The sequence below is a fragment of the Nipponia nippon genome, unplaced genomic scaffold (genome assembly GCF_047370975.1).
Source record: "Nipponia nippon isolate SJK-2023a ecotype South Korea unplaced genomic scaffold, ASM4737097v1 scaffold_1, whole genome shotgun sequence".
NCBI lineage: Eukaryota > Metazoa > Chordata > Aves > Pelecaniformes > Threskiornithidae > Nipponia > Nipponia nippon.
The window spans coordinates 123164324-123188957 of NW_028262290.1; the positions used below are offsets into that span (position 1 = coordinate 123164324).

The 24634-nt window shown below is 38.8% G+C and overlaps 1 protein-coding gene across 5 annotated transcripts in view; it reads right to left on the reverse strand.

Moving 5' to 3' along the window:
- Window positions 1-24634, reverse strand: part of RBMS3 (RNA binding motif single stranded interacting protein 3) — a 720325-nt gene that overhangs the window by 479875 nt on the left and 215816 nt on the right. For all 5 annotated transcript variants that reach the window (XM_087770865.1, XM_087770854.1, XM_087770845.1 and 2 more), the window contains one exon: window positions 23895-24068. In XM_087770865.1, coding sequence (XP_087626991.1) covers window positions 23895-24068 — 174 coding nt within the window. The remainder of the gene's footprint in view (window positions 1-23894; window positions 24069-24634) is intronic.

The following is a 24634-nucleotide window of genomic DNA, read 5'->3' on the forward strand; positions in this document are numbered from 1 at the left end:
CCACAGTCTAAACCAATAAATTCACAGAAACTTGATCAACTTCAGAACTTATTCAGAAATTGTATTGGGCCAAATGAACACATAGTTCCCATCTTTCTTCCTAGTTAGCTAGTTAAGTAACCAGTTTTTCTTAGAGGTACTCATTTCACATTCCTCAACTACTCCTGTTGCTCTTGTCCCTAAGAAATTTAATAAAGAATAGGTTCCTTAGAAATGGTCATTTAAATTGACCACCAAGAGTAACGCTTTCCTCAAGAGGAAGAGTGTAATTGATTTTGTTTTAGCACAAATTTCACCCAAGCTATATTTCTGTAAAGTCAACATTCTTACTACACTCCAAACAACTTCTTTTAAAAATGATCCTGTATTTGCCACACCTAAGGATCATACCAAAGTTTTGAAGTGATTTAATAGCAGACAGGCACTAACCAAAAGAAACAATTTGCAAACTTCAGAGGCTATAGAAATTCATTGCTTCTTTTAGCTGATTATATAGCTAAGCTTATACAAAACAAATTTTCATTATTCCTAAAGAGCAATAAGAGTGTAAATTCACGCTGGGTCTCACACAAAAAAATTAAACAGTCTATAAATAGTATCTCAAAATAAATGCACTAGCTACACTCCATGCTAAAAATAAATGATCCTGATATTATTCTAGTGAAATATTTTTTAAAATCTTCTAAAGTCTGATCCAAGGCCCTGGGAAGTGATAGACGAAAAGCTGGACATGAGCCAACAACGTGCTCTCGCAGCCCAGAAAGCCAACCGTATCCTGGGCTGCATCAAAAGCAGCATGGCCAGCAGGTCAAGGGAGGTGATTCTGCCCCTCTACTCTGCTCTGGTGAGACCCCACCTGGAGTACTGTGTCCAGCTCTGGGGCCCTCAGTACAAGAAGGACATAGACCTGTTGGAGTGGGTCCAGAGGAGGGCCACGAAGATGATCAGAGCGATGGAGCACCTCTCTTACGAGGAAAGGCTGAGAGAGTTGGGGTTGTTCAGCCTGAAGAAGAGAAGGGTGTGGGGAGACCTTATTGCAGCCTTTCAATACTTAAAGGGGGCTTATAAGAAAGATGGGGACAAACTTTTTAGCAGGGCCAGTATTGATAGGAGAAGGGGTAATGGTTTTAAACTAAAAGAGGGTAGATTCAGACTAGATATAAGGAAGAAATTTTTTTACAATGAGGGTGGTGAAACACTGGAACGGGTTGCCCAGAGAGGTGGTAAATGCCCCATCCTTGGAAACATTCAAGGCCAGGCTGGATGGGGCTCTGAGCAACCTGATCTAGTGGTAGATGTCCCCGGCAACTGCAGAGGGGATAGACTAGATGACCTTTAAAGGTCCCTTCCATCCCAAAGCATTCTATGATTCTATGAAAATATTAATTAAATATTTCTTCTCAACAAGCATAAATAAACCGTGGAACCCATTGCTAGAAGATAGTGAATAGACCAAAAGCATGGAAAGGTTGAAAAATCTTAAGGCCGTCAGAAGTTACAAAATACTATGGTTTACATGTAACTGGGATAAGGAAGTCATACACTGCCAAAGGTTGAAAACTCTATTAGTGGAAAGATCACTACAGAGGTCCTATTAACAGCTTGTTCTTTTACCTCTGGGCTGGCCTGGGCCTGTCTGGGTGCTCCTGCATATCCACAGGCATGGCTGAGAACTTCTCTCCGCCACTCTCCAAGGCACCTGGATTGGGACATTATGGTTGACTTTACCTCGCTCTCTCCTGAAGCCCCAGGATGTCTGGGTATACGCATTTCAAACTGAGAAGAGAGCTAACTGATACAGCAGTAAACAGTAAACATTTTGGAACTGATGGAAATATGGAATTTGTCGGTGGCCTGCTAGGAAGGAAAGATTATTATCTGCCAAGGACCAAAATTCTGATCAGAATATAGGGCCTGTTTTGCAAAGTGATTTAGCCAAAATCTGGCCTATACAGAATAACTATAGTTTATAATTAATATACACTTTGTGTATTATTTATTTTATATCTAATTTTAATTGTGCATTTTATTTAATTATTTTCCCTCAAATTTAAATTAAAAAGTGAATTCTTTTCCTTCGCATACCTGCCAGCATGGACAGTTCTCTACCTCACTGAATATTATATTACTCCAAAAAGAAAGAGGAGGAAAATAACAGATGTACTGGGAAATGTTTACTTAATGTAACACTGCTCCATATATATTGATAGTCTTCATATTTTGACAATGCAGTCCAGGGATTCTGATGACAGTTAAAATTGAACGTAACTTTTTGTCCTAAAAACAAAGACTTTGTTATGCTTCAATTTTATTCATAAAAGTATCATGGGGATAAGCTGTTTTTTAAAAAAACTATTAAATTCTATGATTTTTTAAAAAATATTTCTCCTCAGATTTCAAGCTATTTGTTACACTTGTTCCTGAAGGTGGTCATACATACACCCAAGAGTTATTGATGACTAATGAAACACTTCGCTGGGAAAAGAGAAATATTTTCAGTTCAAGCGTTTGTTCAGATGAGAGGGATCGAGTCAGTTGGCAGCAGCTTAAGTAAAACCTCAGAAGGCATGCAAGTCCTTCTACCATCTGAGCTATTCAGTTCCTAACCCTTCAGCCCACAGGTAGCTTGATTTCAGTTTCGGTAGAACTAACAGGCTATTACAGCCGTTACTGTTTGGCGCAGCGTCTCTTCCGCTTCAAACACTACAGGGAAGAGAGACATCTCAATACAGGCAAGTGAATCATTTCACTTCCACCAGAAACAACAGCAATCTCTCTTTCTAAGGAGACCCTCACTCTCACATGCAACAATTTTGTATTCTTTCTCATTTCGTACCAGTAAGTCAGCTCCTACTTGCAACTTTAGTCTCGGTCCCCACTAACCATGTATTAAATTGTCAAAAATACATGTTTCCCTCAGGCTGTCCCTCACAAGGAACTGCCTACAGGAGGACTTCTCCATAAAAATCTTTGAGAACAATTGTTCTTCCCCTCTTTCCTTAGAATTGCTGCGATGCCTCCAAAAATGTTGGTAATTAAAAAAACCCAACGCTTCTGGCTCAGAAAGCGCCTCAGCCACAAGCTCTCGGAGGCTGGGAGAGCAGCAGTGTCCGGCACTGGGCATTTGCCCTGCTCCCATACCAGGTCTTAGTCATCTGTCTTGCCACTGGTGAAAAGAGGTAACTGGGTTAGACAGACCTTTGTTTTGCTCATCTTACATTCCCACATCACCAGTTGCCTGTAACCTCAACCAACACCATTGCACGGCTTCTTTGCACTAGTCCGTCTTTTTCTATCTGCTTGCTGTCTCTCGTGCCAGCCCATAACTTGTTTGTGGCAAGGATGGCCTTTTTTTGCTCTTTTCCAGTTCAGAGGCAGCCTGGCAGGGGCTTGCTGTGTGCACTGGGGCCCCAGGCCCTGAATTTATGAAAACAAAACATAACAGCAGCTACAGGGTAATTTCTTACCAGATAATCAGGCTATCTTTGAGCTAATATTTTGAGATACAGCCACAATCTTCTTCGCAACCCTCAAACTTTTCAAGAAAACTGGGGAGTCCAAGCACGGGGAATAACAAGCGAAGCCACCTCGTCAGCAAGAGAGTTGTTCCTGCCACTTCGCTGGCAGAAACTTCCAATCCTGTCCAGGTTACCCGAGCCAAACCTGCACGCCCTTAGCTCTGCTCTTTGGAGAACATCATGGGAAAATGCCTCAAAATGGAAAGAAATCTGAAGCGTGAACTGGCAAATCCATACTACTTGCATGAGAATGAAGGCTAGAAAAAATGCTAATGTATGTATTTGAGGAGTTAAATTAGAGAATAATGTTTAACAAACTGATTAAAATTGTTAATCTGTCATGAAATTACTAGTGAACAGCAGGCAAAGCTAAGGTTACTTTGCTGAACTCTCCTTCAGCAAGTAAACATTCTTCATTTTTTCAGTGTCCTGTGTCTTATAGATATTCAGGCAGATAACTTGTTTTTTTTTTCAGATGGTAAACTATTGTCAAAAACATTTAGCAATACCCTAAACTTCCTGTGGCATCAGATCACAACTCAGCATCAAATTCTCAGGGCTATTCCCTTTATATGCTTATTTAGATTTTCAACTACAGTTGTGCTGGTGGCCGGTTTATGTAACTCTCTCGGCTTGTTATTTATTTACAGCAAATAGAGCTCAAATGGGAAGTGTTTCTCCTTCTGTACCCTAAAATTAATCCTGATAGATGTCTATGGCTCATTATAAGTAGTTTAAAAAACAAATCCAAACAAAAAAACCCCCACAACCCTGCCAAGTGCAGCACCTCCTGCTTCTGTGACTGATGGCAGGATGTCCACATGCGCGGGGAAAGGTGGCTCTTCAGCTGGAATGAACTGTCATATTAATGGAGAGTGGAAATTTGCCATTTAAATCTATAGCTGATTTCTACATCATCTGAAACATTACAAATTACATTTCTCATTATGAAGAAAAACAAAAGCACTTGGGAAATTAGTTTTGCTTCTCACCTTCTTTGTGTTAAAAGCAGAATGTAAAAATCTGAAATGAAAAGCGGGAATAATTGACAGTTTCCCCAGTGAAGGGTTATTATGGGAACATATAAAACTGGACAAGTATTCTAAATTCATCCTATAAAAAGAAAGCCAAAAACTTTTTTGTTTGCTTTATGCAGTATCAAATAAAAATCTTTCTGTCCTACAGATTACAGACTTGAAAAGCCACTCTAAAATATTCTGTTAAGATCTCACTTAACATCAGTGCTGAATTCAAATAAGTTTCAAACATACTGAACTATCACTTTGCAACATATTACTTATCCAGGATTATTTTAATTTTCATCCAGTGCTCTAAAAATTCAGCTCCCCTCCTTTGCCACGTTTTTGTGTACATTACGAACTTTATGATTTCTTACAGGCACAATCTATTGCGTTTGGTTTGACTCTCAGGTAGTTTTTCCCAAGTCATTTTTCAGTAAACGAAGAAAGCCCAAATACAACAACTTGCCTTATGAGATTTGTCATCTTATTTTATTACAAGACAAGATACTTGGGTTTTTAAAGATTAATGGATCGGATAGGTCTTTGCAGAGCATATGCTTCAGAAGCGTTCACCCTCATGTCACCTCTAATATGTCCAACAGCACACTCTTTCAGAATTAAAAAACCAAAAAAACAACCAAACAAACAAAACTCAAAACCTATGTAACTTCTCTAAATGATAGATCCAATTTGTGGAGGCTTCTACAAGTCTATTGAAAAAAATACTTTACTTGACCAGGTCAGATTTCGTTTGACTTTGTACTTCAACTTTCAAAGTGAGAGATCAAACACGTTGGGGAAAAAATATCCCAAATGCTGCAGGAAGAACCATGTGGGGAGCCCACCTTCATTCCTACCTCAGGCAATCGCATCTATGCACACGGGCTTACTGCTGTCTCAGAACTGATGTTAGTTTCAAAACATCAGGATGGCTAATGGCAAGTATTACCGCATCATTCTGCTATGGGGAAAAATGCTACAGAAAAAAAGGAGTGAGTAATACCTTCTGGTACATTTAGCAAGGTGGTAAGTAATAAGAAACATGAGTTCCAATCTCAGTAATGCTCCTCATCTAATTTCACTGTACATCAGTTCTCCTAAGCTATAAAGGAAATGTTCCCCCGTTGAAATACTGAGGATAACTGCCGATACTTGTAGGATGCTACAGAATCCTTTTATTAATTAATCTGAAAATCATCGTCAACCAGCATGCAAGGGAACCTCACAATTCCTGGCTCTAGAACCTGGGCTTCTTTCAACAACCCACATTGCCTCAAAGGGGGCAAAAGCAATGTGCAAGTAAAAACAGTGGTGAAAATATATCTTCCACAACTACCAAAATAATTTCTAAAAATTAACAAAAATAAATTCAAAAAAGTGTTGAAGTAAGCAAAAGAAAACAGCGAAGTTATTTCCATAAGACAGAGCTAGGTGCTGAGAGAAGAAGAGTTGAGGGATGAATTCCAGCTTTGTAGAGCTCTGCAAGTGGGTGGTTGTGTTAAATATACTTTATTCCAGCATTTTTAAGCATTCTGAACACTTCTAACAAAATAGTTGGAAATAAGACCTATCCACAATTGACAGAACAAATGTGAGCAACAGCAACCATACAAGCTATTATGTAAAATGTGTCTAGGGAATTTCCCTCCATCAACTGAGAAAACAACACTGAAGAAAACCATATGGGGATGGAACATAACATGAAAATATTTTAACTGTTGCATCAATAGGAAGAGCAGGAGGGTTTTCGTGGAAGCATTCTCATAGATGCCATTCCCTAGTGACTATGCATTTGTCTCCTTTACCAATTGCAGGAATACTGTTATTTTTATATTCACATTATTTAAGAGCAGATATAGAAATGAAAGGTGCATTTCCTAATTGCATTCAGAAATATTCCAAACATTACTACTTACGCATTCTGGAAATGATGCAGCAGAGAATTATCAAGGCAGCTTATTAAAATGAATAGTGTTACTACCTCTCTCCCCACCCATGGTAGAAAGTTAGTTTATTACCATGCAGTACTCCATTATTCCTATGTTACAATTTTATTTATAGACTTTATTTAATAAAATACTACCAAGATAAAGAACATTTTTCTCTACATTTTTAGGTTTAAATTGACCTATAAGGAAAGCAAATCCTTTGTAGGATTTCATTTTATGAGATTTGGAGACTTTTAAGGATTCATCAAAATATTCAATGGTGTTAATGTCTACACTAAATAATCTCAGGAAGGCTTAATACTTTTTTCTCCTCGGGTTCATTTGCTGTTACTACTGCACAGCAGTGTCCCCTCCGATGCATAAATTCCAGTGGAAGCAAAGCGACTAGCCAAAAATAAGTTCATTTTCGGGTAAACACTCCTATTTACAGGTGCTGGTCTTTGAATTTTTCACAGTTTACTGAGCACTTCATTCAGGTTGGCAGATCTGGTGGGTCATATGGTGACAATTCTCATTTTCTGCAGCATCTGAAATGTCCACTCACTGCATCATTGACAGCTAAAATTAGGTATTTGGCAAAGGAGTCCTAGGAACTAAGGGCTTGATTAAGTTGCCTAATTATAGCTGCCTGGTGCCATTTGAGATGCCCTAGAGTACCTTCGGCAACCACAGAGGCCTGGCAGGTATCACACAAAACCTATGGGATGCCTGCGGCCCTCCAGAGCAGGAGCTGTAGGCAAGGAAGGATAACCTCTACGACATTTCAAACGGCACAGGGAACTTTTGTTTAGACTCATTTAGGAACTGAACACTACATGTTTGCCACTGGGATATTGAAGAGATCAATTCTCCTGTCTTAGCTTGTTCTTGCATCGTATTCCCTCTCTTTGCAGGCGGGCGCGTGAACTCTCAGTGCTGCTCCGTGCCTGCGCTCCTGCACACAGCGCAGGGAATACGAAATATGAAAATAGGTCAGAGCAAGCTTTAATTTTGTCGGGGTGAGGAGGGTGGTGGAGAACCTCTTCCAGGGAACGGAAGGGAGGGCTTGCATACTTTCTCCATATTCATCTCATCACTGTTCACTCAGAGGAAAAAGAGATCTGCTTAAGGAATTGCACATGCTAGTTCTTATTGTATCATGGGTTTTCCTTGGAGGTGTCCAAAGCAGAATCCAGTCTCGCTTAATGTGTGAAATTTGACATGATTACAGACTAGGGTTGATAAGGTTTGTGTTTAGGGAGTCTTGATGGCATCTCTGAAGATTGTAATTCTTCATCCACCTCTCCTTCTTGACAAGATTGTATAAAAGTGGAATAAAAAATTGCTTTATTCTTCTTTTCCACATTAAGCAGAAAATGGCTTTCTTGAGAGTATGCATTTGCACTGGACTCAAGAAAACAGACCCCTGCGGAGCATGAAATGACACTGGGGAATATATTTTCCTTGACACACTAGGTATTTTTTATCTGAGGCAGCTCTCCACCCACCCCCCTTTTTTTTAACAAATTTATGCAGTACCTTATATCAGGACTCCTCTTTATATTCTCCTTAAAAAAGAAAATGAGCACCAACAGTACAGAGGGACAAATAATGCTTATCGTAATAAAAACAATATGGTCTCAAAGAACCAAGCATTATCTAGAAAATAGTATAAAAAAATACAATGCTCATAGAGTTTCCTGATGCCCAAAGTTTCACATTTACTCATGAAGGTGTAAAATATTTCCTATAAACCTGCTGAAATTACATGAAATCTAATAGTTTGGTGCCCAAGGCAGGGCTAATAAACTTTCCCTGCTTCAGCCCAACAATTCTACTGCCTGAATAAGCAATACTCAACAACTACCACAGCTAAAGAGTCTCCTGAATATCAAATCCCCTTCGCCAACAAAATAACTCTCATTGAGGCCAATATTTGTTCTGACTGGCATATATTTCTGTTCAGATCAGCAATTTGCTTTTTTCAAATCTGAGTCAATGTACAAGTGAATGGTCTTATATTTTTACGATAGGGAAACTGCTTCCAAACCCCTCCGCTTTCTGCATTAACCTGATCTGTTCAGCAGCACAATAGACTGGTTAAGATGATTATTAGTGATATGACTAAAGTTATTTTGCCCACCATCATTATTAAATAGTGCAATCAGAGCAAGAGCTAGAAATAGCATGCTTAAAGAGGGGCTAAAATGGAGCAAACGCTTAAAACTAGTATGTAGTTAATGAACAAGGATATTCATTGAAGTACTTCTCAGTTAGAAACTCAGATAAAAAGCTTGCTGTTGAGCAAATGTCATTTAAGATATTTCAGGAGCCAACGTAGACCGGTGGTGGCATGAAAGTCCCTAGCAGTCAGTGACTTCCATGGGGTCAATTGTCAGCAGATGGCACAGCCTCATGGGCCTAAATCCCACCTCGCTCTTGCCTCCCTAGAGAAGGCTGCGTACCCCAAATTCAGAAGGAATAAGCCCATGGGAAGCACAGTGCCTAAAGCATAGACCGAGTGAATGTGTCCAGAATCGTTTTGTTAGAGTTGGTTTGGTCCCATTTTTGTACCTAAAAATTTATGCACCCTGGTTTGAACAATTTTATTTTCTTTTTAACTGTTAGTCATGTTGTTATAAAAACAGGATCCAAGAAAATGTCTTCAGCTTGACTGTAAAGCACATCACAAGTTTTTGCCATCTTAATATTAAACTTTAAGGAAACTTTGCATTTGGTTCAATATTAGTAAATTAAAATGTAAAAATGTAAATATACTGATACTCTGTGTAATAAATATCCAACATTTAGCAGTCCCAAATGGTTTCATGTAATTCCAGAGACAAGGGATAAGATTTGAAGAATTCTGAAATATAGGTTAGCCTATTAGACAAGATTTTGATCAGATTTTAACGAATTACATTTGGATTAAAAAGATCATGTATTCATTTATTTATTCCTTATGTTTCAGCTTTGGTCTTAAATCTATCATAATGCTACAGAGAAGAAAAATATTTTAAGATGGATAGAGATGGGAGAGTAGGAGAGAAAATGGAAAAGTTTATGAACTGCTCTCCATTTCCTACACTGTAAAAGAAACACACAATCCTCCTATCAAAACCCTGTGGCACTCTGATATAACTATCACTTCAGTAGCATCTGGCAATGTCAGGTAGAATTTCTTGAAGGCTCAGATCTTTTGGCTTCTAAAAGAGTAACAAATAACCTAAACCAACACTTTCCTGAATCACCGTACCAGGCTGAAACAAACTGTGCAGGGAGGCAGATTTTTTGAGGGATTTTGTATGTATGACACTAGAGAAATGATGTGGGATCTGAATTACTAATATACATCTAGTGAAAGGTTTCCTTCATTTGCCGTGTGCGTTGTTTAAAAGTAAACACACAAAGAATTTGACAATTTTAATCTTCTGTTTATCTGAGAAACTGGACACCTATTCCTTACACTTAGAAAGAGATTTCCTGTCAGCATTCATGAATTTCTCTCTTGACCCTTAGCAGCGAGAGAAGCAGCCTGAGATATATTGCAAAGCCAAATGTTTAAAGTTTATATCAATATACACGTGGGACAAAGGCAATTTACTCAGTGAAGGAAGAACCCCCTGCTACATTTAATCACGCTCGAGTACATGGGAAAGTGCCCTTACGGCTGTTGTTTCTCCCTGCCTTTTTAACCCAACTATTGAGAAGCCCTTTTCTTCTTGTGCAACACCTTAAACCCAAAGCCTAATTAAACTAGTAAAACACCATTAAACCTGGTGAGCAGACTTATCTCCAGCCACTACAGTTTGCAATTAGGTTTTGGGTGAGGGTAGAGGAAATCAATGTTATGTTCACTCCTTAATGAGAACATAAACACTTCCACATTAAAAGATTATTTTCTTAAAATCCCCACAGGTAGGTGGGGGACGCACTTCACTTGTGAAAGAACAAAACATAGGAAAGAAAATAGTGGAAAAAACCCCAAAAAACCTCTTTGCCTCATATGAAAAAGGTATTTTCCCTTCTCTCCTGATCTCAAGAAAAGCCAGAAGGGGACAGAACAAAACAGTATATATATATATGTGATTAAAGCAACATGGTCAGGGCAAAACTCAGAGAGCAGATCTGCCTCTTTTTCGAACCACAGGAACCAGGCTTGTTTCAGTGTATCAATGCAATAGATGATACAGACTGAAGTACATGACAAAGAAGTCCAGGTCAGAGTCAGACACACCCTTCGGCTACTTTTGCTCATCAGACTATCAATGAATGCGAACAGGAATGTCTCGGTTGAGGCCAATGGGACTTCATCACCTCTGGTCATCGGAAAGCTTGGCCGATTGTATTCTCTACACACAAAGAGCAAGTGTATACTTTGGGCTTTTTTTAGAGGGAAAAGCAAAAGTGAAATATCTGTGGGCGACATTGTGCGCAGCGACACATGCCATCCCCTCTTCAGACTGGAAGACGCATTATAAATGTCCAATATATCAGCAAGGAGTCTCATATACAGCTGCGGATCTGCTGATACCACAGCCATCACTGGGCATTCCTTGAGTAGGAATGACATCTCTTGTTGGGTCTGGTTTTTTGTTGGTTGGTTTGAGTTGGTTTGGTTTTTTTTTTTGGGGGTGGGTGGGTGGGTAATGTGTTGGGTTTTTTAGGACTAACTTAAATATGGTGAAAACAAAATTCCTTAAGAACGTTACAGGTAACAATCTAAGTTCACTTTTGCTGAAAGAGATTATATTTGGGATTTTTTCCCTCCTTCTTTATATTTGACAGGTTATTTAGAGACAGTTTAACTGTTTCCCCAAGACCATAATTTAATTGGCACTTTTCCTTCTGTGTGGGTTTATCGTTCCTTCTTCAGAGGAAAAAATCTTTCCTCTCCCCTTCCCTTTTTTTTCCCTCCTCAAATAAGGAAAAATATTTTAATCATGCAAGTTACTCTACCCAGAGAGACCACCACCAACACGAACACCCCTAATGTTGTTAACAAGACTAGAAAAAGGGTTTGTTCACATGGAACATCTTAGAGTAAAATACCACAATCAGATACAGTCCTTCAAATCAATTAATTTCTTTTTAGTCAGTTAACAAGATTTCAGTGCTGGTTGCCCTTTAAAACCAAGTTATTCACGAAGCCATGCAACTTGGCCTTCACAAAAGCGCTAACATGCTTGGCTTTCTTTTATTAATGTTACGTGATTTTTTTTTTTCTACTTCACTAACATTTCAAGAGAAACAAAGTGATTGTCATGTGGTACACTCAGTCCTGGAACAGCAGCACAGCTGTTTATTCCCAGACTCTGAGCATTTTTTAGATCAACACAGCAATCTGTATTTTCTCTGAAGGGAATTACACATCTTACTATAAGCAGATATAGTTTCCATATTCAGTTTGCCTATTGTACAATACTTGGCTGTAAGAAAAACAAATTGAATGCTTTGTCCTCTTTCTATTGCCCTTTTTACCTTGAATTAACTCCTTTGGTGCAAGAAAAGAGGACAAAAAAGCCATGGCAGAGAATCACAAAATTACTCCATTTTGCATTTCAGAAAAATCAAAATGACCAAACATCTGCTTCAGACACCCTCTGCTGGAAAGCATCAAGTTTATCTCTCGGCTCCTGAATTATCTGATCATGTGTAGGAAGAGGGGGAAGCATGACCATTTAACTACCTGAAAAGACTGGTATCTATTCTATAAATCATTGTATTGCATTTAGGGGGACGAAAAGATTTGACGATTAAATTATTTATTTCAACAAAGGTGGGAAATGTGCATCTGACTTCTTCGACTATAAAGCAGCAAAAAGGACTCTATTCAAAATTTCGTGGCAACACACCTCATAGGTTTCTCCCAGAAAGGTGCAAGTGTCATAAACTTATCAGCAAGTAAAAATAGGGACTGCAATGAAAAGACGTAGCCATGACGCACCAAACAGTAACCTGACTTATTTTCCACACAGGTGAGAAAAAAGGTCTTGAAACATGAACTAAATATCTTTAAATTAAATCTGTTCATTTTGTGTAATTCTCAAGCAACAAGTACGCTGGGACACAGCTGCTCTGCAGTTGTAAGTGACCACAGCTAGAAACTCTGTTAGTCTACCCAGTGCAAAATATTGTTCTGTAAACAGATCTCTTCCATCATTAATCTATTAAATATCTATTGAATATATTTACTCTGTGCTGAAACCTCTATGTAGTCAGATAGAGTATCTTAACTCAGTGGTGGGCAGGGTTGCTCTTTAAGGAAAGGGTGAGAACTTCCTCTCTTCAGAAACAAATTCTGTGCTACATTTTTTAAGTCTCGGCCTCCATTTTCATCAAGGTAAAAGAAAAAAAAAAAGGTTAAATGGTCTAAATAATGACAGATCTACTACCACTGCTTTAACATCTACATCCCAATGAACCAGTCGGAGAACCTTCACACATCCTTTTCCTCACGTAGCAGTGCCAAGAGATTTTTGTCCTTAAAAGACTGAAAAGACAATTCTATCGAGCTTCAATCTATAATTAATTCTTTTTCTTTTCTACTCCCAAATAAAGTATTAAGATAAACAGCCTGATTTGGTACCAAGCATTGTTCATCCTATGCTCTCCTTGACGATGCTACAGCTTTCACAATTCTGTTTGACCTGCATAATGTACCATATGTGGGGCAGTGAATTACATTCCTTTCTAAGAGACCACGCTGAATTACAATTTCTTTCCCAGGACTCAAAGGTGAATAATTGCACCTGTCCTCCTTAAGCAGACAAAAGACATTAAGTAGCGGCCAAATGGAAAGAAAGTTTTTAAAAGAAAATCACTTTATGGTTTGGTAGGAAAACAACTCAATCCAACCTTTCATCCAGCTGTATACAATATGAGGATTTTTACTACTGCAGCTTCTGAAGAAAGGGAAGCTTTCAATCAAAGAAAGACTACCCTGATAACAAAGCAAAAATTGAGGTGCTTTCTAGAAGTTTAAAAGAGCCTACTTTTAAAATAAATCCTTGACAATACAAAAAAAACCAGCTGCACATCTAAGTGTTTGTGGGCAAACTTTCTCATTTACATGATACAAATGAAGAAATAAAGTAAGATGGGGGAACAAATAAAGCCGCATGGCTTTTCCAAGACCACACAGAGACGCAGTAGTAGAACCTAGCATAGAGCAGAAGTGAATATGCTGGAACAGACCGCAACCTAGATCTCCTGACAACCTTCACACTGTTGCATAGAATCACAGAATCATTTAGGTTGGAAAAGACCTTTAAGATCATTGAGTCCAACCGTAGAGAGTTTGTGACCATGCTGAACATAAAGGCTGAGCTTTGCTCTTACTGACTGCAAGTGCTTGGCAGAGAGATCTGCAGCAGCTCTGGTTTCATCACAGCCATGCTGGCAGACATCCAAGGAAAGGTCACCAGGGCAGAAGGACAGAGTCTCAACAGAGCATTTGCCTTTGGTGCCAGGAGATTCCTAGCACCTGACCATGCCAAAGGGCTAATGCTTAAAAAGATGAGAAAAAAGCACGAAAGGTGAAAATACCATAGAGAATCTCTGCAAAGATCTTTGCAATATTTCCAGGCCCTTTCAAATTTTTTCCTCTTGCATGGGAGCTGCCTGTACATCCAAGGAAGGTAGGTATTTGCACATGAGTGGACCAAATGGAAACTATTCTGCTCCTTGTGGAACCTAAAGGTAATCTATTTGGCAAAATCCAGGTGGTCCATCTTGCAGCTATAAAGAGGAATACCGTGGAAAACTATAATAAAATATTGACAGCCCCCAAATAAAATAAAAGCAAAGAAACAAAGGAGTGATGCATGGGGGGAGGTGCCCTTGCAGGAAGCATGTCTCTTGTTCCCAAAAGCGCAAATGTCAGTATTTAACATCCTCAGTGAGAACCTGATATAGCACAGAAGAGAGACACTGATTAAAAGCAAAGAACATAACTAACCATACCTGCTTTCAGCTGGAAGTTTTGGTCTTCAGGAAACACCTCCATCACCTTATAGTTACAGGGTTTAGAACAGAATTAAACACTGTCTAGTTATATACTTGGAAAAATACAGAAAAACTGCCTGGTTTAACAGATAAGGCACCAACTTGGAATTAAAGAAAACCAAAGCTTACTGCCATTCTTTTCCTTCAACAGCTGCATGACCTTGGGTAGGATCCCTTCTCTCACAGCCCCTGCTTCTCTTCCTACTTTCTGTCCCACCTAGTTACATGCTGTGGGACAGGGACCTTCTTTTATGGTATGTCGGTACAGTTCTGAAGTCAATAGAGGCCTTATCCAGGAAAGAGTCAAGACAGCACGGTGATGAGCTGTTCCCTGAGTAGCAGAAAAAAATAAAGCCTGGTTTCTTGTCGATTTCTATTTTCCCTTCTCAAAAACTCCAGCTGCCTCCTTCATGCATCCTGTGGGAATACCTTCCACACAATGCTTCCAGTCTCCCCAACCTAAAGTAAGTCCTGCCACAGTAACCTTCGTCTTGAAACTGGCCAAAAGTAGAGAAATGACTGGAAAGCAGGCCCAAGACAGACACACAGATCACATTATCTCCCAAGGTGTTTCTTTTAAAGGAAACCCAGCTAATAAAAGCAACAGCTTTTATTAGGTGGTGATAAAGATCAAAATTCAGATTGCTCAGCAGCTTAATCATAGCCATGCAAGGAACTCTAGGGTTTTGGTCTTTTTTAGGTCATGTGCTCTCAACAAAGTGTCTAAATCACTGGTGGAACACATGCCAGAAAACAGCAAGGGACAAACAATCTTTCGTCAGCATTTGGGTTTCCAGCAAAGCAACAACATTTGAAATTTGTTAAGGGTAAAAACCCTGAAATTTCATCAAAAGAACATTTCAATTTTGACAAATCAGTATTTCCCACAGACATGCATTTCTTCCATCTCCCTTTGTAAACAGAAGTTACTGTTTACTGCACTGTTGAATACAATCCCTTTTGCAAGACTGGTGTAAATAAAACTTCAAGGCAAGGAGGTAGGTCTAAGTGCAAAAGGAAAATTTTCATCCGCTATGCCTTCGCTAAATTGGGTGGGTTTATATTAAATCAATGCCTCCAATTAAAATTAAGAGAGAAGATAAAGACTCCATCAGCAAAATTATTTGAAGCAGTATTTGTTCAGACTAGTCCAAAACTCTTCACCCTTGGGGGCTGCAATACCACAAGGAAGTCTCCTGAGCATGTTAATTATTTAAAATGGAAGCAACACAGTTGCTGGCCTTTTGAAATAATCAATCTTTCAAAAAAGTGTCAGGTGTCTCCAAAACATGTAACAGGTTGGCAGTTTGTAGCATCTACTCTCAAGTCCTAATACCAGGATTTTCTCTGGAGCCTGGAGGAACTCATCACCTTTACTAACAAATCCTAAAGACAACCTGTCTGGCTCACTGAAAATGAGATGGAGAAGCTAAATTAGAACCACGGACCTCCTATTTGCTAAATTAAAGCAGAAAACCAAAGCCAAAATAAACATTAAAAGCACATATGTATATATATATAGACACACACACATATATGAAGACAGACACAAATAAATGTAGAGATATGTATAGGTAGATATATATCTGTAGCTGTAAATTATAGACATTTACTGAGATCTGTATTTACTGCCTCCTACAAGTCTATTTTAAAGTCTAAATTTAGATAATTTCCTTCCCTTCTTTCAAAAAAAAAAAAAGGAAAAAAAGAAAAAAGGCAGCATCTGGTTTGTATTTTTCAAGTTTACTCAAAAATACCTTCTTTCTGCGTGTATCTGCCACTTCAGTACACAAGAATAAAATTGTAGAATCAGCAAGAAAATTCCTATAGAGTCTGTTTGTAAACGAAAAGCTCCCGTCTCCAAACCAGTTGACTTTATTAGCACTAGGAGGTGGTGAGAACTTTTCAGCAGTCCATATTTTACCAATACTGTGGATATATATCTATATGTATTTTTTGCTCATTTCAAAGATTTCAATTATATTTTCCACAAAGAAATCTTTCTTATTGAAAATAAGTGCACAAGAGTTACATATAGGGGATTTTTCCAATCTTGTTAATACTAATAGTTCAGGAAAAAGTATTTTGTGCTGTGGTTTCTGTGGAAATTTTTAATTTTTTTCTCTTAAAAAACAAGCTAGAGACAAATCTATAAAATACATCAACAAATATCAATCCACAACATTCTCTAATTAATCTGTTGACAAAGAATAACAAGACATAATACATGTGATGTATAAATGAGTAGTGGATACAGGAAAAAAAATATTAACACAACATTCACACATAAGAATCAGAATTCTGAAACCAAACATCTCCAAACTCAAATTTAGGTGGAACTTCTCCATTTCCTCAGACTTTTTGAAAAATATTTGTTTTAAGTCAGTTGAAACATTTTGCGTTATCAGTGCTGTCCACTCTGAGAGGCCCTGTTATTTCTGACCAGGGGTATCAACTTCAAACCGTAACTGCCATCCACCAAAAGCCATCCAGAAAGGAAAACCTCACTTGGTCAACCGGAACCACCCATGGGCAGTGGCCTTTCACACACTCCACATTAGCCCTCCCGGGTCTGGCGGGCTGCACCCGCAGCACTGTACCTTTTCAGGAGCCAAGCGGAGCCACAGACAGCATTTAACACAACTATCACAGCATCATATATATATTTTTAAATAAAACTACTCTTTGAGGTAAAATACAGTAAACTACTTTGGCTAAAGTCATATATTACCCATGACTTTTCCCTACAACCCTTCACAGAAGTTCAATTTCAAAGGTTAATACACAAAACAAATACACTGGATACCTCAAAGGCTGAATGTAAAACACATTCGTGGATTTTGTGATTTTTTTTAAAGGCCTGGCCAAGTTTTAATGGGCTGTCACACATGAATGATTATGAAAGCGCTACAATGAACTGAGCTGATAAGCCGATCTGATCAGAATTAACTGCATGTGATTGCTGCTTTGAAAAGCTGGCCTAAAGAGGCAGCATTGAAAGCAATCTCACAAGTCACTGGTACCGCTTGCCTCAGCTATAAGTAAGCACAGATGGTGAGAAAAGTTAATTAAGAGACATATTTGTTTGGGGGTTTGAAATTTCCACCCTCTCTTCCCCAAAGAAGCTGAGCCACAGTGAAAATGTGTTTTACGTTTGCGGCCTAATAAGTTCATGTTTTTGAGGCTCTGTTCCTGTAGATGGAGGTAATAGATAAACAGAATAAATAATTTATGTCAGCAGTTAGCATATGGATTTGCCCTTGATCACTAAGCTACTCATTGCACCTGATAGCTACAACATCTTGTCAATTAAAAATATTCCTTTCTCCACAGTTCTTCATTTACTTTCCTCCTACCCAGCACAGCTTTTCTCTTATACCACAACTGACACCCAGCAACAGAGATGTCATCCTTTTCATTCTCACTTTAATGACTGCCTCTTTCATTTGCTCCCTCACTTCTTCTTGCAGTATTTCATAAGGAACATATCAGCAATTACAAAAAATAGCTTCTGGTGATAAACTCTTTTTTCCTCCTGGTTGGGAACTCTCTTTCCCGCCTCTCTCCAGCCCACACTTGAGTCTTCCCCAGATTATCTAATGGGCGTCTGAAGCTGGGGCTATGACAGTGCTCTGTAAAGTGATCACCGTCTTTAGAGGATCAAAATACATCGCTTACACTTTATATGCTGTAAGACTGTGACCAAAGGGTCATGTAGCAGACATTTTGCTCAATGGTCCTTCAACAGTCTGTGATTCTTTGGACCCTTTTCCATTTTTTTTTTTTTTTTACCTGTGGCTATTATAATAACAACAGCCAGCAGCACCAAAGAAATACTGGGTGCAGAATGGCAGGGATCAATCTCACATGAAAGGCCCTTGAAGGTAAGAAAGGGTTAACGCTAAGGACAAAAAAACCAAGATGTCAGAACTTCAAGTGAAATTGAGAGGTTCTTAGAGAGACATTTCCAATTCATGCCTACTGTACTATTTATTCCCTTTCCCATCATTGCTGATTATAAGGATGTGCATGTGTAAAAGGAAGTTTCTTCATCTCTTATCAGACTAGCTCTATATTCCATGAATCCACAATCCACTGTTCGTGACATTAGAAAATGAATCAGGCAGGAGGCTCAAGCCAGATGAGAAAGTGACAGCTTCTGTTTAAACAGATATCTTGGAAATTAGTGATGATAGAGGACAGTATTATACTGCATAAGCATTTAACTCTTAGCACTGTCTCATTCTCTAAAAAGAGGTGCAACAGAATTACTCACTGGAAAGAGCTTGGTATGAAAAAAATAATAATTTGGAGTGCTGTTCTGTTCTACTTATATTTCTAGAGAAACAAAGGCCTGTTTTGAACAGGACACCCACGTTATATGTATTGAACACTCCCTGGATTTAAAAAAAATTGCTTCTTAAAACATTATCTTTGCCTTATAGTGTATGGTCACATTATTTATGGTCTATCTTAAGAATTTGGCATGTATCAGTGTATTGCTTCTGTCAGTATTATCTCTGTGCTATAGAACCAATTTTGAGTAGGATATTATACTTACAAGAATGTGTTCCCTAACTAGGTTTACATTTCAGATGACAGGATCACATCAGAAGACTAGAGATTGGCACCCAAGACCAGCCCTGCATTGAGAACCTTCCTATGTCATTCTGCAAGGATTTTAGCCAAAAACTTCATCTGTGTACATAAATATACGTATACAAACTAATAATTTAGCTGTTAGCTATATATTTATACATACAAATTAATAATTGCATCTCACCTTCCCAAGGTGGTCCCTAAACATTGTATTATCTAATCACATAAACATGGCAGGTTTTCTAATTTTATAAATGTATACAACATAAGTTGTTAAAAAAGTCAATCACTGAGAGCTCAGTACCGATGTTAATCCAATTTGTGTGGTAATGATCAAAACAGTCAGTTTACATAAAGTATTACAACTGTGCAATATTGCAGTCCTGCAGTTCTGTCATCAGCAACGAGGGTTACCTACCTGCCACTGGAAATTTTTCCGATGGCCTTTGCACTGTCATACTGACAGTGAGTAGGACCTTCCATTAGCGTTGCCCACAGTGACAACCTTGCTCCTTTTCTGCTTTTCTGTCCAAGGATTGTCAGCGAGAAAGTGTAAAGGGAGCTATAGCTCCTTCTACTGGGTCTTAAGATTCCTAAGACTAAAGATTTGAGATCCTACTAGGGCTCAGAGAAGTGAGTGAAAGAAAGCCAGTAGTGTCTCACAGAGCTCTGTGTCGCTTTTTTTTGAATTCTGCTTTGCACATTCCCACTAACAGCATAATTTCAGAAGCAATCACGCATTTAAAGAAGTTAGCAGAAAGAAGTCTGGGGACAGACTGTTGGAATGGGGACAGAAGTACTGCTAAGCAAACTGATTGTCTGATCCACATATGACATCTCAGATGTAACAGCTTGTAAACATTATCTGTAGAGCTCCAAATAATAACTTTACAGATTTAACCAATCATGCTTTGAAGGCTGTCACTGATCTAGTGGAGCATGACCAAATCCCGTTAGAGTACAGAATAGATTCTAGCGGAAAGTCTTACATATGCTGAGTTGCATATCTAGATAAGGAATGCGAAGACATCACATATGCTACAGAGATGTATGCACATGAAGAAATTAATACATGCAAGTAAATTCATCGTCCCATGGGCCTACAACAAAGGTTTCAAACCCTGCAGGGTAACTCAGTCTGCGACAGCACTGTGTGCTTCATCAAAGACTATCACACTGACAAATTCCTTCATAAGTAAGGACTGACTTCTACATGAGTGAGTGTGGCAGATATCTGTGACTGCTACATGAATATTCAAAAAAGGCATAAGAGACTCCCTTACAATTTCAACTGAAACAGTCCAAAGCAGATGAGTTCTGTGTTTTGTTTGCCCACTATACACATGCACTTCTTAAAATTACAGCACAATGTAAGTAGTCAATTTTTAGAGTTAATTCACTGGACAAGATTTCCTAAGATCTGCTGAAATTCTATCGTCCTTCCAGCAAAATGTGGAGAAAGGGAAATTAAGTGAGTCTTTGAGACACTGCAAAAAGCATGGGTAGGAAACCTGCACAGATTCGAAAGTGCTCAAAGGACTGTTCCTATCTTGCCCAGTGGGGATAATCAGAATTACCTTGACTATTTTTTTATCTTCCTTTTTATCTTCCTTCTGTGAAGAAAGTTCAAGAGAAAAGCATGTTAGATGGCCATGTGTCTCCTCCTATTCTGAGCACTACATGCTGTATTTCTCTGTCTGCAAGCCTCTGCATGTGAATGCCAGGGGAATTTCTAGCCCCTAATATAAAAAACAAGTCATCATATACTTTGTAAGGGCCATCTACCACATTATCACTCATATTAGTGTACACAGATCCTACAGGGTATCCTGCCTCCCAGTATAGCTAGGAGAAGTTAGCATCTTCTTGTTTGTTCAAAACCAGCATTGCACTGTTGACGGTGATGATATGCAGTCTTTTTTTCCCGTAGATAACTCCAAGAGCTGAAAAATTACTCTGTTTAAACAAACTTCCTGTTCTTTTCTTTCCTAGGGTGAAAAGACTGCTTTTAATCAATGATTGCGGCACTATGGAAGAGAGACGCAGAGTGTACTCTCAGCTAAAATAAAATAAAATAAAAACCCCACCTTTGGCTCAGACATATTTCTCAGGACCAGCCAGAGTCATAAGGGTCTCTTAACGCTGCACTTTGTATGATATTTTTTCTTTCATTTAGAAAAAAAATGAATTACAGGATTTATTTTTTTTTTTAGTTACATTTGGCCCAATTAACATGAATCTTTTTCATCTCCTTCAGCTTTTCTCCAAACAGTAGAGAAATCCAAAGCTTTTCTCTTGGCTCTCTCCCCGGGGACTAATATCTTCAAGTACTTCAAGGCCAGATCCAACTCCCTGACATTTGTCTGCCTTGAACTTGCAAAGCGCTCGTAAGTTTGTTAGCCTCCAAAGCATTAAGAAACGACAATGATCTCTAGACATATTCCATGTGGGAGGTTTTGCAGAAACTGCTTCATACAGCAGTAAAACCTACAGCTTGTTCTGGTGAACCTGTGTCGGATAAGAACAAATAAAATCCTCTGAAGCATAGTAGATAGCCAGTTGAGCATGTTACACTGGGAACATTCACAAATAAAGGAGTTCCTCCGTATCCAGCTTTTATTGTTGTCATTGCCGTAGAAGTGTTGGTTTGAGCCCAGATTAAACAAATCTAAGGTAGAAACAGGAACCAGACTAATTCTAACTTTATCATATATACTGCAACAGATATTCCAGCAAATATTAAGGCATTGTTTTCTCTTGGAAAACTTGACCCTCATCTGATGCTGCAGGAGGGAGGAGCTGAATTTGCTGGAGTGCCTTGCCCAGGCCCCGCTTATGGCCTCACCCTCAGAGCATGCAGAAGTAGGGCAGGTATGGAAAAAGCATGCGATCACGGTGGTAGGGCACTGCAATGGCAGCTAACCTGTTACAGCTTCCTAGCACCAGCCTAGGAAATCAGTCCAGTTATCTGCTGAGTAGCACCACAGCAGAGCTCCTCAGCTGAGCAGGAGCCAAGAAACGTGCCAAGTTTTCTAAACAGTTGAACACAGGGACACTGAGGGCAGGGCTAATCAAACAATTTAGTTATTTATCTTGGTTTTGGCATTTCTCATCTGCACAAAGGTTTATACCACTCTGGCTATTCTGAAATCTCTACTTGCCAGTAATCAGCTAAATCAACTTCCAGATTGAAGTATCGTTTCCAACAACTGCATATTAAGGTGCTCAATGAAAACAAATATTGTACAGGTAAAGCAATTCTAGTTGAGGTAGCATCTGCTTTAGTCTAAACAAAGGAAAGAACAACTGTGGAATTAACCTAAAAAAGACTCCCGTGCCTTGACTGACATTTTAATTCATACGGATGCAAAGATATCTCCATTTTTAAACCATCTTACAGGAAGTACAGCATTCTTCTTGTAGGCTCTTTTGCTTAGTAGAGTCAAAGCTTGACTCAGAGAGAGGGCAGTGTTTATTCTAAATGATCAAAGTTAAGAAGCAGTTAGTGACTTGAATACCCACAGTTTAAGTTCAATTAAGCTGTACAGGGACTCTTTTTGAGCCATCATTCTAAAGGAGGAAAATATCTGTGCCCTTCTGATGCCAAACACCGTTTTTCCCTTCACAACAGTTTTTATCATTTTCAATGACACTGTAATGGAATTGAGCAAACAGCAGAATCCATGGAGATGTTTAATTCATTCTGAGATCTCACCACCTCAGAAAAGAGATAAGATTTTACAAATTTATTCCCCTCCTTTATTTCAATTACCATGTTAATGCTTGAGACAATTCCTAACCCAAACTTCTAGCCAAAAGTCTGTTGGCAAGTAAGATAGCAGATCTAAATCAAATCACAAAGATCCTGCAGTAAGATGGCATAGCACAATTTCCCCTCTGAAGTAAAAGCTGCACTTTCCCCTATTTTCCTACTGGAATTTACTATAGGATGGCAAAACTTTATTACATACACATGACAGGATGTTAAGATAGTACGTCCTGTAAGAAGTTCTAACAATATCCAAAGCTAAGTTCAAATCCAAACATTAAAACAACAAAGCGTAGAGTGGGAAAAAAGGAAGATTGCTTATACTAATGAGGTCTTCCCCAGTTAACTCTCTCAGAGTCTTTCAAAATCAGAAACTAAAAGAATGAAAGGGCTCTGCTATAAGCGGTGTGCTACACCAATATGACAAAAACGACCATCAGCCTTCAGCTGTGACCCTTTCATGGCTGTCAAATTAAAACACACAACAACAGTGAGCCCCCCTCCCCATTCTTTCTGGCCACCAGTTCATGCAAATTACAGAAGACCAGTAGTCTTTGCTTAGCAACAAGACTGCATGTTCACTACTGATCACATTAATGATAAAGTAGTGAATATTAACGAATCTAATGATGAGAAGAGATGCCCTCCTTCACTGACTCATCCATACAATTTAAAATCTCTGAAATAGAAAGAATAATTCATTCCTCTAACAGTCTCACTAGAAACAGAAAAGAAGCTATCAGTAATACTGCTTTCCAGCCCACATCCCTGACACTGAAACCCAGGCACACAACAGTAATTTCATGCAAAGAGAAGGACTGCTAAATGTACAAAAATATATGTATTTCTACTGAGCCATGAAACTTTCACATTTGTTTACGTCTTAGACTCATTCTAATATTTTCTAGAGTTACGGTTAGTACACATGAGCTGTCCTGACTGCCATGGGACACAAAGAGCGCTGGTGAAGTGTGCTGAACTGTCAGCCCCTGAGTGCCTCCACATCATATAGCTCATTCAGGTAACTGCAGAAAAGGTTATAATTACTTACAGCAGGATGTCCAGCACAGTAGGTGTAGCTAGCATGAGACTGGTAGTGCAAGCTTGCTCTTGGAAAGGTGTATGTATTCCAAGCAGGTTGGCTGCTATTCCACTGGGAGCTAAAGCCAGGGCTCATGGTCACTCTCGATTTACTGTTTTGGTACGTTCTCACTGTGGAGCTGGACTATCAAAAAAGAAAGAAATGCAACGTAAAAATAGCTTTTAGGGTAGAATACAAACAATGCAGCTACATATCATCATTATGCACATACATACTGCCACACGGTCTGGAACAAACTTGAATATTTCCTGTAAGGAACCAGGAAAAGCAAAAAATTGATTCCTTCAAAGATGTCAGTGAAACAGCTATGTCACTGTAATGCCCAAAAGAAAGACTGATGACTGTTAGACATCAGGCTGGGATGTAAATCAAATGGGCAATGGATAAGTGATTGAGATAAGGGGATGTTCTGAAAATGTGTAGAGGGTGCAATCCTGCAAGATTAATAGTTGAAACTTCCACATTTATTTATTATAATGAACTAAATATTGACATTTATTGAGCTCCTGATCAGCTATGTCCATTTTACAGTAAGTGGCTGTATGGGGCCAATGTTTAGATATATTTCTTGAAGTCTTGAAATCCTGTCTAGTGTCCAGGTAAGGCCAAGCCATCACAAAGCTACCTCTACATTTCAAATATGTAACCTTCTAAACAGACTGTGAAACTTCATGACATTTTTTAATTAC